General features: G+C 42.0%; 1 protein-coding gene across 12 annotated transcripts in view; it reads left to right on the forward strand.

Annotated features, from left to right (window-relative positions):
- The window catches only part of ablim1a (actin binding LIM protein 1a), a 41,545-nt gene that overhangs the window by 8,882 nt on the left and 19,366 nt on the right, over positions 1 to 13,297 (forward strand). For 11 of the 12 annotated variants that reach the window (XM_086121262.1, XM_086121259.1, XM_086121265.1 and 8 more), the window contains exon 2: positions 10,559 to 10,696. In XM_086121262.1, coding sequence (XP_085977388.1) covers positions 10,559 to 10,696 — 138 coding nt within the window. Of the gene's footprint in view, positions 1 to 1,828; positions 2,035 to 10,558; positions 10,697 to 13,297 lie in introns of those variants that run through there. The other variant, XM_086121261.1, reaches the window with a different exon arrangement.

Genomic DNA, 13,297 nt, shown 5'->3' on the forward strand with positions numbered 1-13,297 from the left:
GGAGCAGCGGCTCATCTCGGAGCCCCTCCCGGATGACGGAGCTTCTCACCTTATCTCTAAGGAAGAGCACGCAGAGGAAACGTATTTCTGCCGCTTTTATAGATGATCTTATTTATTCGGTCATGACCCACAGCTTGTGACCATAGGTGAGGGTAGGAACATATATTGACCAATAAATTAAGAGCTTAGACTTCTGGCTCAGCTTCCTCTCCACCGCGACAGATTGATACAGAGTCCGCATCACTGCAGATGCTGCACTGATCTGCCTGTCGATCTCCTGCTCCATCCTCCCCTCTTTCGTGAACAAGACCTCAAGATACTTGAACTCCTCCACTTGAGGCAGGATCTCATACCCGAACTGGAGAAGGCACTTCACCCCTTTCCGACTGAGGACCATGGTCACAGATTTGGAGGTGCTTATTTTCATTCCAACCGCTTCACACTCAGCTGCTAACCGCTCCAGTGAGAGTTGAAGATCATGGCCCGAAGAAGCCAACAGTATCACATCATTTTGCAAAAAGCAATGATGTAATACGGAGACCCTCAAAACGGACAACCCCAACATCTTGACTATGCCTAGAAATTCTGTCTTTAAACCCTCATTGGAACCGAATCAGATTGACTGTCGGCAATGCGAACCACAGTCGGGACCCACTCCCCACCCAAAGGCAGAGAGAGAGTACCCTCTCGTCCATGCGAGTGAACCCCATTGTAAAGGCGCTAAGCCGAGGGTCAATCAGTGTGCCCACACCTGCTCTGCGCTGCTCGCCATTGGCAACTCCAGAGTGGAAAACAGTCCAACCCCTCTCGAGAGGACTGGTACCAGAACCCAAGCTGTATGTGGAGGCAAGTCCAACTATATCTCGTCGGAATTCTCTGCCTTGCACACCAGCTCAGATTCTTTCCCTGCCAGAGAGGTGACATTCCAGGTCCTAAGAGCCAGTTTGTGTAGCTGGAGATCGGACCACCAAGGTTTCCACCTTTGGCCGCAACACAGCTCACTCTGCACTCGACACTTTGACCCCTGCCGCAGGTGGTGAGCCCACGGGAAGCATTATTTATTAACACAAGTCATTAAGTTCTGCTTCAAGCTTGTTGTTTTGCCGTTGGACACAAACAAATGTTTTAGTTATTGCTTTAATTAATCTAACCTGTCTTCATTTGCATTCAAGCACCAAGAAATGATATTCTATGCATACTACTGTATATGCAATTAGGATTACAAAAAGAAATCTATTTTTGTCTGAATGAGCACAATATCCTAATGTAGTAGTGAGAACCTGTGGACAAATATGGGGGGAGCATAATTTTTAGCAGAGCTTAGAACACACAAATACACAGACAGTGATCAATAAAACGGGGGGGGGGGGGGATGATTTGCTTGGTAGGATAACATTTGGATTCAACACAAAATTAAATGGGTCTCATATAGTCTTATATACACGCTTCCAATAAGTTTAATGCAATTATTCCACGTATTTTATGTGCCACCCTGCTGACAAATATTAGCAATGGAAAATATAAAACACTTCCTAATAGTAACCTAAATAACCTGTAAAAGTTATTATCTCCTGTGACGGTCTCTCTCTTGTTTCTGTTTCTTAACCTTTACTGTTATGATTTGTCAAATGGTCAGATACCAACGTTGAAATGTGAGATAGACTGAAGTTCCTGGTCTATTTAAGTATCTGCTTTGAGATTTGGGGTTCCGGGTTTGGTTCACACAGAGGCAGCAGCCACCAGATTGCTGCAGTGAGGATGTGGCTGACACAACAGAGGGACAGAGTGAGGCAGAGGAAGCAGGAGGAGTGGGCAGAGGAGGCGGAGGAGAAGAAGAGGGATGTGGCAGCAAAGCAGGCGAACCCCTCACTATAGCGGTGTTTTCAGAAGGAGAGCATAGCACCTGCACCTCCCCTCTTTCTCTGTGTGCACTTTGAAAAGATCCAACAGCTCCTGTGCCATTGCTGAGGGATACTTAGAAGCTTTCTTTGTTGCAGATTTATCGGATTCCAATGGTCATGGTCAAAGAAAAAGGTATGGTGATATCGGTGGCCGTGGACTGTGGTGGATGTGTGTGCCGATGTGAACCAATGTCTTTTACATTCTATTTCACGGACTCACCTCTGTGTCTGATCGGACTATTTATAAGGTGGGTAGGTTTGTGGGTGTGCGTGCTCGTTATAACTTTGAAGAAACATGTGGCGCGTAAACATGCTCTCTGTAAAGACTTGACCGTGCAATGCCTCCCCCAGTATGAACACATGATGCTCAGGCTGGCGTGCGCTTAGTTTGGCAGTGTCAGGCTGTATGTAAATGGATGTTGGAAGAAAGCATCTGGCGTGTTAGGAGCAAGCATGAGACCATATGGAGAAGAATAGGCAATGGGAGTGTTGGATTCAAAGAGATGCCTCTTCGCATTCAATGCGGCTCAGAGTATAAAATGTAAAAAGTGGAACAGTTATATAGGGAAGCACATTGCGCAGAGCTCTCTCTCTCTCTCTCTCTCTTTGCCTCTCCCTCCAATGCTCTGTCTGCAGCCGTTGCCATGGTGACCATGCAAAAGGTACAATCCATTGTTGTCAGATGTGGCCTCATTCATAATGCCCCGTTAAAAGAAAAAAGGTGGTTGCCGCTACCCGCAAGCAAGGTCACGGTGCTGTTTTAGATACATGAGTGGCATGGAGCATATTTCAGTAATATTAATAGTTTAGGTCCATTTTCTGGGTTCTGTGGTTTGATGTTATTGTTTGTTAGAACTGTGTTACAATACTGATTTAGGTGTTCGCTCCTTGTCGTCAGAATAAATTGATCAGCAGTTCCGTGGCACAAAAAAGTAGGTTGTAGGTATTTCTTTACGTTATTAAATGACAAGCACATATAGAACACGCATTAAATCTATTAATATCAACATAAATTCTCTGATGTAATTGACAGAGCAATGTCACATTTCAAAATGAAATCAACTGATCAGTACTTGTCATGAAGCTAATCAGTTGTCCTGAACAACCTTCCCGGGAGGAGATCTGTATCATATGTTCATTTCCTTGAATAGCCTAACGCCATACTGTCCATTTGTCCTGTGTTTTAGTAAAACACATTTTCGAAGTTGAACTTGTATCTTGTACAGGCGGCTTTGTTTGCTGTGTGGGTGTAATGTGATATTTCTGGGCGGGGTTAGAAACAAGTATTTCCTTCAACCCCAAAAAAAGGAATGACTCATTTCTTGACCCATGCTTGTATCGGTTTATTTATTTTTCTGACGGCGCTCTACGGTCCAGAGGCTGCATCCAGCCCTGAAATCCTTCTCTTGATGTGGACTCAATTGGCCACAAAATAACGGCCTTGTCACCAAGACCCGTGCTGGCAGAACAACCAAAAGTTCTGGAAGCCACATGTTCAGTAGGTTTTCCACGCACTTGCAGGGCTACTCCCCTTTTGGATTCTTGGAATCTGTCAAAACAAGGATTCATCCACATTCAGAGGCCTTTTGTTGTTGTTTTTTTAGAATGCATAAAGAAAGCAACCCTAAGATTTTAACGAGATCATCATGCAGCTCTTCTGAGGCCGGGTGGGCTGTGACCTCGGCTGATGCGTAGCTGCCTAAGTGAATTACGCTGTATGACGTGAATGATGAATCACAACGTCGGGAATGCAACATGAGCATTTTCTCACTGTGTGCAGGTGGTTGTTCATTTTGCAGTGCAACACAAAGCCTCTAAATAAGTAGTAATTCATCAATGCCATGGTGACGCCGTGGAATCCCTCTTACCCTTATTTGTGTGCATTTGTAATACTTTCTGCTTCCTTCCAACTACATTTATTACACGCAATAATCATACTGTCTTATGCATTCATTATTGCCGTCTACTGTACAAAAGCACCACCATGATGAGACATAATTACCCAGAATTCCCTTGACTGAGGAGCTAATCATTTCTACACAATTTGATCTAATGTAGTGGAACGTAACGCTGACACTTATTTCAGAACATGGCCACTTCTCTTTTACTATTGCCAGTGTCGACGTTCTGATGGCAGAACTAACCCCTTTCTCCAACGTGAACAGCAAAAGGTGGCATGTCAAGCGCTCACACCTGTTGTGCCTTTGGCACCATACTTGTACAGCTGGCACACTCGACCAGACTATGCAGATGACATTAGTGGTCAGTCAGGAACGGAAAGTCATTGACTTAAAGTATAGATGTTAAAACAACAAACAGATATGAGAATAGCATATGTTGCGCTGGTCAAACATCCTCTTTGTCTGCCGTTGTTGGTCTCATGCTAACAGGAAATAACGCAGTGGCGTGTGGCGACATAATGGACTGTCATTCTGATTCCAAAAGTGAATAGCTTTTATCATGTCCACGTAGCCATATGCTGTGGTTCTGTGGTTCTCATTACAGCCATTGTCTCATTACTGATAGGGCCACTGAACTGGAAGTCCCTCGAAGTGTTTATCAGCAAAATGTATGGTACTTGCGGAACAACAAATGTTTTGCATTGTTATAAATCATGATTCCAAGACAAGGCCCCTGGGGAGTAGTTTGGGGGGTCTGGTGGAGTCTGATAGGGTCACCCCGCCCTCCCTCCCACCAGCTCACGTTATATGCATGTATTTGAAGTCCTTTGTCTGGGGTGCTGGTAGTGGGGCAGAGAGGCGGGCTGGCTGCCATACATATTCATGGTACTGGGGGTTAAGAGCTTCTTGTTATGGTTCGGTGATAAAGAGCTCTGCACCCCCTCCCCCATAGACACATGTATACACACACACACACACACACACACACATGCTCGTACATCTGACCATGCATTGAGATTTAATGGTGTCATCACACAACTGTAAATACAGTTTGAGGTATAAGTATTGGCGGTAACCACAAGAGTGGCAATAATATAAACAGATACTGTATACTTTGTATGTAGAACATATAGTGACCAATCCCTGAGTTAGTCTGTTTAAATGCTAATAAGTACAGTACATGCAAGTGTATTATTTTAGTTATACATTTCATGCCGTTCATTAGCATGAATCCTTTTTGTAGCCAATGGTTGTAAACTAATATTTAAACTGGGATGGTGTTTTAAAGAGATACAAAGCTCTCAAGTAGTAGCTTTGCTAACCCTGCTTGGAATCTTCCATTTAGTTTTTTTAGATCCATCCATTTTCCGAGCCGCTTAATCCTCACTAGGGTCGCGGGGGGTGCTGGAGCCTATCCCAACCGTCCTCGGGCAGTAGGCGGGGGGACACCCTGAACCGGTTGCCAGCCAATCGCAGTGTTTTTTTTTAGATACCCTTCACAAAGATTATAAGTAGCAATAGAATGTTGTACATGAATCACACCAATCACAGAATGATGGACACACTTCTGTGATATTTATTGGTCTGTGTAAAATTAGTAAATACTACAGGCTGTTGGTTCTAGAGAATCAAGCAGTAGAGGTTTACGCCAGCGACACAAAACTAAAACTATGAATTAAGATTTCTTAAAATGAATGGACCTAGACGTGAAAATAAAAAACGTAATTGTATTTCCCCCCTGCTTACTAGGCTTGAAGATGCAACTTATGGTTGAAATGTTCTTGAAATGATTGTCATGAATATTCTTAAAACATTAAAAAAAAAAAACTTGTTCAAAGGTTATCTTTTTTGTTGTGAAAGTAAATTCCTTCCCCATAATTGAATTCCACATCTCCTGTTTGTTTAACTTCCTGCTAGGGCTCAGGTGATCCAAAGCCAAGGTATTTGGCTTACGGGTACATTTGTCAGTTGGAACTTGACCGGTTGAGTGTGTGGAATTTTTATCCTCTGGAATGTTGCAAGAGTTGATGTGTCCAAAAAAAGTATCTGAAAAGTGCATCACCCGTCATACTGGTCTTGCTATGCCCCAGTTCTATGATGACCTCACTGTATCTCCCGAGTATGGCAATGATTAATGTGATTTTTCATACCATCGACCACAATGTACTGTAAGTTAATACAGTCTTGTGACTATCGCTGATTGAACACACTTAAATCAATTTCCAAACAAATAGATACTGTGGTACAGTTCCTTATCCCTTCAAAGTTTCTTCTGTCTTCAATGCTTTTTCTTTAAGTATCAAAGTAATACAAAAACCATAATACTTTCCACATCATTCACTTTGGGTTATGGGCCAAGAAACACCCCAGTATAGTTTTAAGTGCAGCTCCAATGAAGCAGGGAGGTTTTTTTTCTCAGCTTTGTACAGTTTTATTTGTACAGTATACCAACAAATATAATAGTATCGTGGTACTTTTTTTTATCTTTCAGGGTCATGGGCTGTTGCTCCTTAATGATGTTTTGCTGCAAGCCATTTTTTTAAAAATCTTTGCAATATGCCATTGACTTTGGACACCCTCGTATTAAGGTGGATATTTAGTTTTCACTCAAGTTGGGTTTGTTGGTGGAGGTTTTGCATTACACAAGTGGAGAAGGGTTGTACTGCTTCACGATGAATAAATGAGAGCATCTGAAACCACTTCTTTCTGAATTGGCTATCATGATCCTTCATTGGTCCTGACATGTGTCCCAGCCGTCACACGTTCCTCACCGTTCCCTCCTTTGTGAAGGTGTCACACAGAATGCATTTAGAAAATAAGGTCAAGGGCGAGTTATCCATGAGTGGTTGAGCATGGGCAGTCACATCTGGGTTCCTATTGTGTAGTATGCAACCTCTTTGTCTGTTTTCTTACCAGCATTCACATACTCCTTTGGGAATGTTGTCTGTCTCAGCTGGAGACACTATACAGTATATCTTACAGTCGCAAAAGGCAATGAGCAAATAAATATTTTATCAGAGCTTCCCTCTCTTGTCTGAATTCCCTTTTCCCTGATGTGCTCCCAACCTGCGATTAAAATCGAGCATTCTGGTGAGTTTAAAGTTGTAATTTAAGGCACTATCACTGTCAGTATTTTCATTAATCAACAAGGTTAAGAGCACGTGTTGCAAGAAAATCAGCTCTCGGGGGACTGAAAGCTTTCCTGCTTTGCCCTCAGATGGCCTTCCCTTTTGTTATTGCCGACACAGCGATGCTCTGCTTTTATGAGTGCAGGGCGGAAGGCCTTTAAGGGTGAGGTGAGAAACCCCGCCCCTAATGCCTCTTCACTAGGCTTCAGGATGCGCCGCTGGTTTTTGCTTTCTCAGCACCCCATGGTTGTATGCGTGCGTGTGTGTCTGTGTGTGTGTGTATTCATTGTGTGTTTCGTCTCATATCAGTCACATTATCCCTCTGTGAAGAGCAGGACAGATCACAAAGTCAGTACAGGCAACATTTCTCACCAAGATTAAGGAATGTGTGCGCAAATAATTTTTTTTGTTTGAGTGAGTTGCTTTTTGCTGAGTTTGTTACATTTAACATACTCTATTATTTATCGTGTTATACAACATGCATTCTTGTTAAGCTGCTATCATGAGAACACTTAGTTTGCAGCAGAGAAATGTTTTTTTTTGTTTTGTTTTGTTTAGTTGGTGTTGCAAATAATGAAGATGTTGCGAGTAGGGTTTGTATTTAAACTCATGATATGTCCCAATCTGCTTTTAGGTAAAACCCTTTTTGGGTTTTTAAAATTTTAATAACCTGTGGTGTAGCCTGCCTGTCTGAGCTTTATTTTGTCACAGAATCTCCACCCTGAGTACACTTTGCAGTAAGACCACAGCCATTTAATGTGGAGCAAGCAGGCTGCATTGACGCGCAAAAATTCAGCACACTCTTTCCCATCCAAACCTCAGTTTTGAGCTTGGAATCATGGAGCTTTATAATGTTAGCAATGGCTCTTCCATGTTTTAGGTCGTGAATGATGTAATTGTCTTCCCACTCTCCGGCTATAAAGGTAATTTATCACCATACAATGGCAGGAATCCAATTCTCTTAAACCAAAATGATTTCTTACGATATTTTTCGAGTCTATCACGAGTTTTAACTAAACCTTCTTTTTATATATATTTTTTACAATATGGTGAATGGTAAAGAGGCTTAAGCAGTTTTGGCAGTGTCCGGTAATCCAGATGGCCTGTGTTATTGTTTGGAGGTGCAATGTCACACTCGGAGCTGCTGAGACTTTAGTGTCTGGTTCATCCAGAGATGACTCATTGTCCTACTGAGTGTTACTGCATCAAAGGAGAGGTGCCTACCCCTCTTGTGTATCTACACTCTCTCTATCCAAGCCATTTTCTTCACAGCAAAGAAGCTGTAATTGTGATGATTTCTCCGTGAAGATAAATCAAACGTCAAGCAATAGTTTTTGTATGGCTATGCTTTGCTTGTGCTGCCTTCCAGAGCAACGATTCACAGCAGAGAAATCCTGTTCACAAAATGATTGTGTGTGATACCGTTTGCTTTAAAACCAGTCATAGAAGCAGGAGTTAGAGTGACTTTATCATTAGTGTATAGCGGTCATCTACTGATGTCAGAAACATCGATAAACTGCGTGTACGGCAACAGCACAGACGTTGTTGCATCCTATGCAGTATGTTGCATTAAAGTCGACTTCAGGTTCCTCCACTTTTTTTTTTTTCCAAGAAACTCCTCCCAACACAGTGAAGGGCAGGTGTACAACCCAAGGCCCATATGCTGGATTGGGCCCTCAACGTCATTTTATGTGGCCCACAAAGACTTGCTGCACTTTTTCCTTTGACTTCTGTGCGTACTTATATAAAGTATTGATGAGACCATTATTCGTGTTCCTACTTTGAACATATCAATTAAGGGACAAGAATTGTAACTGCATCATACTTTAGCCAAATACCTATTCCGTAAATTAATAGAGTGCAGCTCATCTTCTGGTTAACAGACATGATGGCTAGCGGGGGGAAAAAAAGAACCCACAACATTCAGCAGCCTTTAAACAGCCTCTCTTTGGCTCTTCACATGGATCCAATGCAATAAAAATTGCTATTGTTAATGTTTTTATAGTATCACAATTCTCTCTGTTCAGGCTGTTGTATGCTCTGTTTTATAAAAAGAAAACAAACTGTTGTTGCACTTACCAGAAAACATTAAAGCTGTTGAGCTCTAACTTAAAATGAGATTTGATATACAGCACAATAAAGACTTGGATTTGCATTCCCTTGCCGTAACCGATGTGAACCGAACCCATAAGGACATATCAAACTGGGTTTTCCGGCACACCGTTACACCCATAGCAATTAGACATTCTAAGGGAAACCATAACTACAACATGGGCCAAGGCAAGTTTGTTAAAGCAATGTCATCTGTCTTTTTAGACTCTCTGCCACTACACTTCACAGAAGAAAACACTGTGAACATTTTGTTCCTTTCACTCATTCATCCACTCTCTATCTTCACAGGAAGCCTGTTTTATTCTTATCTGAGCTGAATGCCAGGATCTGCACACTGTCAAATATTTGACACTCTCTCAAACAACCCAAGTGAATACTTCAAGAGCCAGTGGGGGAAAAAAAGAAGTGATTGACATTATTTTTAGTATTTGGTTGAGACTTGAAAGTTCTCCAAGTCATTCTATCTTTAACCTTTGACCACGCCTTACACTGCTTTTCCCAGCTTTGTTGATGACTTACTATATTTAGATTGCTGTTTGCAGACACTCACTCTGTGTAGGGGGTCTGGGTTGTGCTGACCCGCCAATTGTTTTCCTGCATTATGCTAACAGCGGTTGGTTTAAGGTGCGATGTTGGTGTACACACTGCAAGTGTAGAGAATATAAAACATTCAGTTGCCTAAGAAAAGTCGACACACCCATGTTCAGATGCCATTTTTTATCTAAAAAAAATGAGACCAAGATATAAATAATTTCCAAATATTTTCCACCACTAACATGACCTATAAAAGTCAGCTGAAAAAGAAAAGGGTAAAAAATAAACTAATAAACTGACATAACCTGTTTGCACAAATGTGCGCTCTTACAACCGGGATGTGATTGTAGTCAGACTTGACCAATATAACGACAAACACATAGAAAATGGCAGTCCGTTCACTTGTCATCTGTTAAAATCACTTCGGCCAAGCCCGGTTAAAGTTCAGCTGTTGTACGAGGCTGTTATAGGCAAATGTTTGCTTTCTCCGAGAAGCCTTAAGGTTTTGTGCTAACACTGGCTGGTACTTGGAACTATTTGTAATTCTCTCCACCTTGACCCAAGGCTGAATTCTGCCATGCTTCACTGTAATTATGGTGTGCTTTTTGATCATGAGCAGTATTGTTTGCTCCAAACACTTTTGAAATTATGGCCAAAACGTTTAACCTTGTTTTCATCGCACCATGACACATTTTTCCCAGTTTCAAGTATGTTTATACAACATTTCAAAATAAATTTTGGAATTTCTTTTGCTTTTTGTAATTAAAAAAAAACCAATTGCATCACACTGGTCAATATTAATGTTTTTTTTCTTCCTTTTTTTGACCAGGGTCATGTAAACTGTTGTATCTACCGTATGTGCTAAGAACAACAAGAAAAAGAAGAGCCATGAAAGTGCAGAGACTCACACCGATCAGCCGAGATGAGTCATCGTCATCAATTTTGAACCCATTAGTCATGCTAATGTGTCTTCTCTCTGCAGTGGCTCATGCGCAGGATACGCAACACCACTCCACGGAGAAGCCCCTGATCCAGTGCTATAAGTGCAGGCAGTCATGCAAGGGCGAGGTGCTGCGGGTTCAAAACAAACACTTTCATCTAAAGTGCTTCACCTGTAAAGGTACAGTAACACGCTGCTGAATACGCAAACAAACACAAACCTCAAGGTCTCCTTTCCGTACTGTACATGAAGTGTGCACATTACAATAAATAACACTCAATGACTTTTTCTTGCACTGTTCTGAATTTTCGTCATATATTTTACTGATACTCAGTGTTTTTCTAAAAGGTATTATTATGTATTACATCTGCGAGACGTGAAAAGGAAAGAAAACATGGTGGTTTCCCGATTTGGAGCTTTGACTCATTTTTTATGAGGTCATTGGCAAGAGGGTCTGAATTAGTTCATTCACATGGTTGACGCTCCTTCAGGCTCTTTCACACCAAACGCCTCCTGGAGAATACCCGGGATGCTCAAAAGGGCCTTCCTCAAACCTGGAAGCTAAATGTTGTCCAAAAGGCAGTTTCTTGGTCACAAGAATAATTTCACAGCATCTATGCTGGCTTTTTCCTGGCTTGCTGTCGCGTGTGTAAAGTACCAACTGGCTTGAAGTCTGCAGAGGAATTTGCCGGCTGTGTAGTATCATGAAGTAACAGACTAATAACCAGTGACGACCAGAGTGTCAAGTTTAAAACCAAGCCTCACTGCACAAGCCCCTTTTGCATTGAAAGTATTTGGTAGTGTCACATTGACGTTGCCATGTATTCAATTATGTGAAATAGGACAACGCGCATCGGCTGAGTGAATGTGCATGGAAACGTCCCGCTTCGGTGAGTGCTATCTGAACGGCAAAGGCGAATAACTCATCTCTCATCAACTCATAACTCTACTGTTATGCCTCTGATGTGTCGATAGACCAGAAACGCAATTGGATTGGATTGGATACAACTTTATTGTCAAATGTGCTGTATGTGTAACACAATGTGACACTACCTAGCTAGCCACCTTTTTTTTTCATTTGATCTATCTTCCCATTCTAAAATACAAGTTTAGCTGAGCCATTTTTACCGAATAAAGTACAAAGACGTGGGAGCTGAGTGAAAATTGGCAGCAAAGGTGCAATATTGTTCAATGCAGTGCTAATTTGACCCTTTCCCAATCGTAGGACTCCTGCTTGTTTTCACTGCGTGCATCCTGCCGGGTGGAACACAAATGTGTTTCGTACAATCTGATTGTCCTTATTGTACCTATGAGACAAAAACGATGATCGAATGTACTGAGTAGGGATTTCTTTGATTACTGTAAGACGTGATCTAACCATGTCGTGTAGGGTGCTGTCTGAATTGAATCCTGCGTCTGACATCTAGAGGCTCATCTTCAATCCAGCCCGACTTCAGTGTTTAACCCTATTAGTGATGAATTTCTGGCATGGTTACTGCTTTGGTGCCCTCGGCTGGCCTAACTGTCTCCTTCTTAAAGGCTCAACTTGTCGTAGTGAAACCTTTGGTGGTTAATCTGTGACTGGTGCACTGTTACAGCTATCACCGAGTACTGGGAATAACGAACTCTAAATAAGCAAATGCTGAGATTAGTACCTATTTGTGTCCTCAGCAAGTGGATGTACATGCCATAGCGGGGTTGTACAGTACGTGTTTGTACTCACCTGCAGGAGCTTGCGAATGGAGATAGGAGTCCCAGTCCTGAGTTGGGGTTCTTAAATTGGAATGCCAGTTGACTATGTTCAACTTTAAAGTGTTTAGGCATTGTTACTTCCTACTTATTTGCAGACACACACACACACACATCCTTCAGCGACTACATGCATTTATTTTAGGGGAATACAGCAATTGATAATTCCCCAACATTACTTGTAATAAGATTACCCTTTTAATTTTTGGAAAATGTCGATGCAATAACGTCGTATCTTTGAGTACAAAATGATGGTCACCATTCAAAAGGCTATTAAATCTCAATGTGCGGGGTTACTCTCAAATCAGTTATCTTCCATGTTAATCTCGTCATCCCTGAGCCCTAATGCAATTAAATCTTGGCCTTTCGCTCACTCTCTCTCTCATTCATCCACAGGATTTAGCGGGACTCATTGCATAACAATGATTAGAGAAAGTTATCGCAAGCATCAAAATATTTCGCCCCCTTTCTGCGGCATTTCCAAAAGCCTTTTGATTCACAAAAGCCACATGCCGGGGTTCTGGAACTGCGAGTCACTTGGCCATGTCATCGTTATGTGCAAAAACTATCTGTATATCGACAATTAAAAAGAAACATATTATTATCCCTCAAGGGGGAAGTGAGCTTCAATTCTGCTGTATATCCATTGCGAGACTAATAAAGGTTTTTCTTATCTTATTTTGTGTTCCACACAACATGGCGCACCAGATCGCACACATGCAGGCATGCAAGGAAAGATTCAGAGTGACATTTTTGTTCACAGCAGGACTTGAACCTTTGACTGTTCAGTTCCAAAGCTAGAGTCCTTAGAGATGAGCTAACCTAGGGTGAGTGCATACAATATGCACAATAGTAACATACAGTCTTATACTGTACATAGATGCAAATACAAATAATACACACGATTTTAGTATACCATGAATAACGACTGGTGCGGTGGTTCAGTGGTTAGCATGTCAACCTCACAGTGCAGAGGTCGTGGGTTGGATTCCGGCTCTGGCCTCCCTGTGTGGAGTTTGCATGTTCTCCCCG

The sequence above is a fragment of the Hippocampus guttulatus genome, chromosome 10 (genome assembly GCF_054856545.1).
Source record: "Hippocampus guttulatus isolate MCC_2025c chromosome 10, RoL_Hgut_1.0, whole genome shotgun sequence".
Classification (NCBI taxonomy): domain Eukaryota; kingdom Metazoa; phylum Chordata; class Actinopteri; order Syngnathiformes; family Syngnathidae; genus Hippocampus; species Hippocampus guttulatus.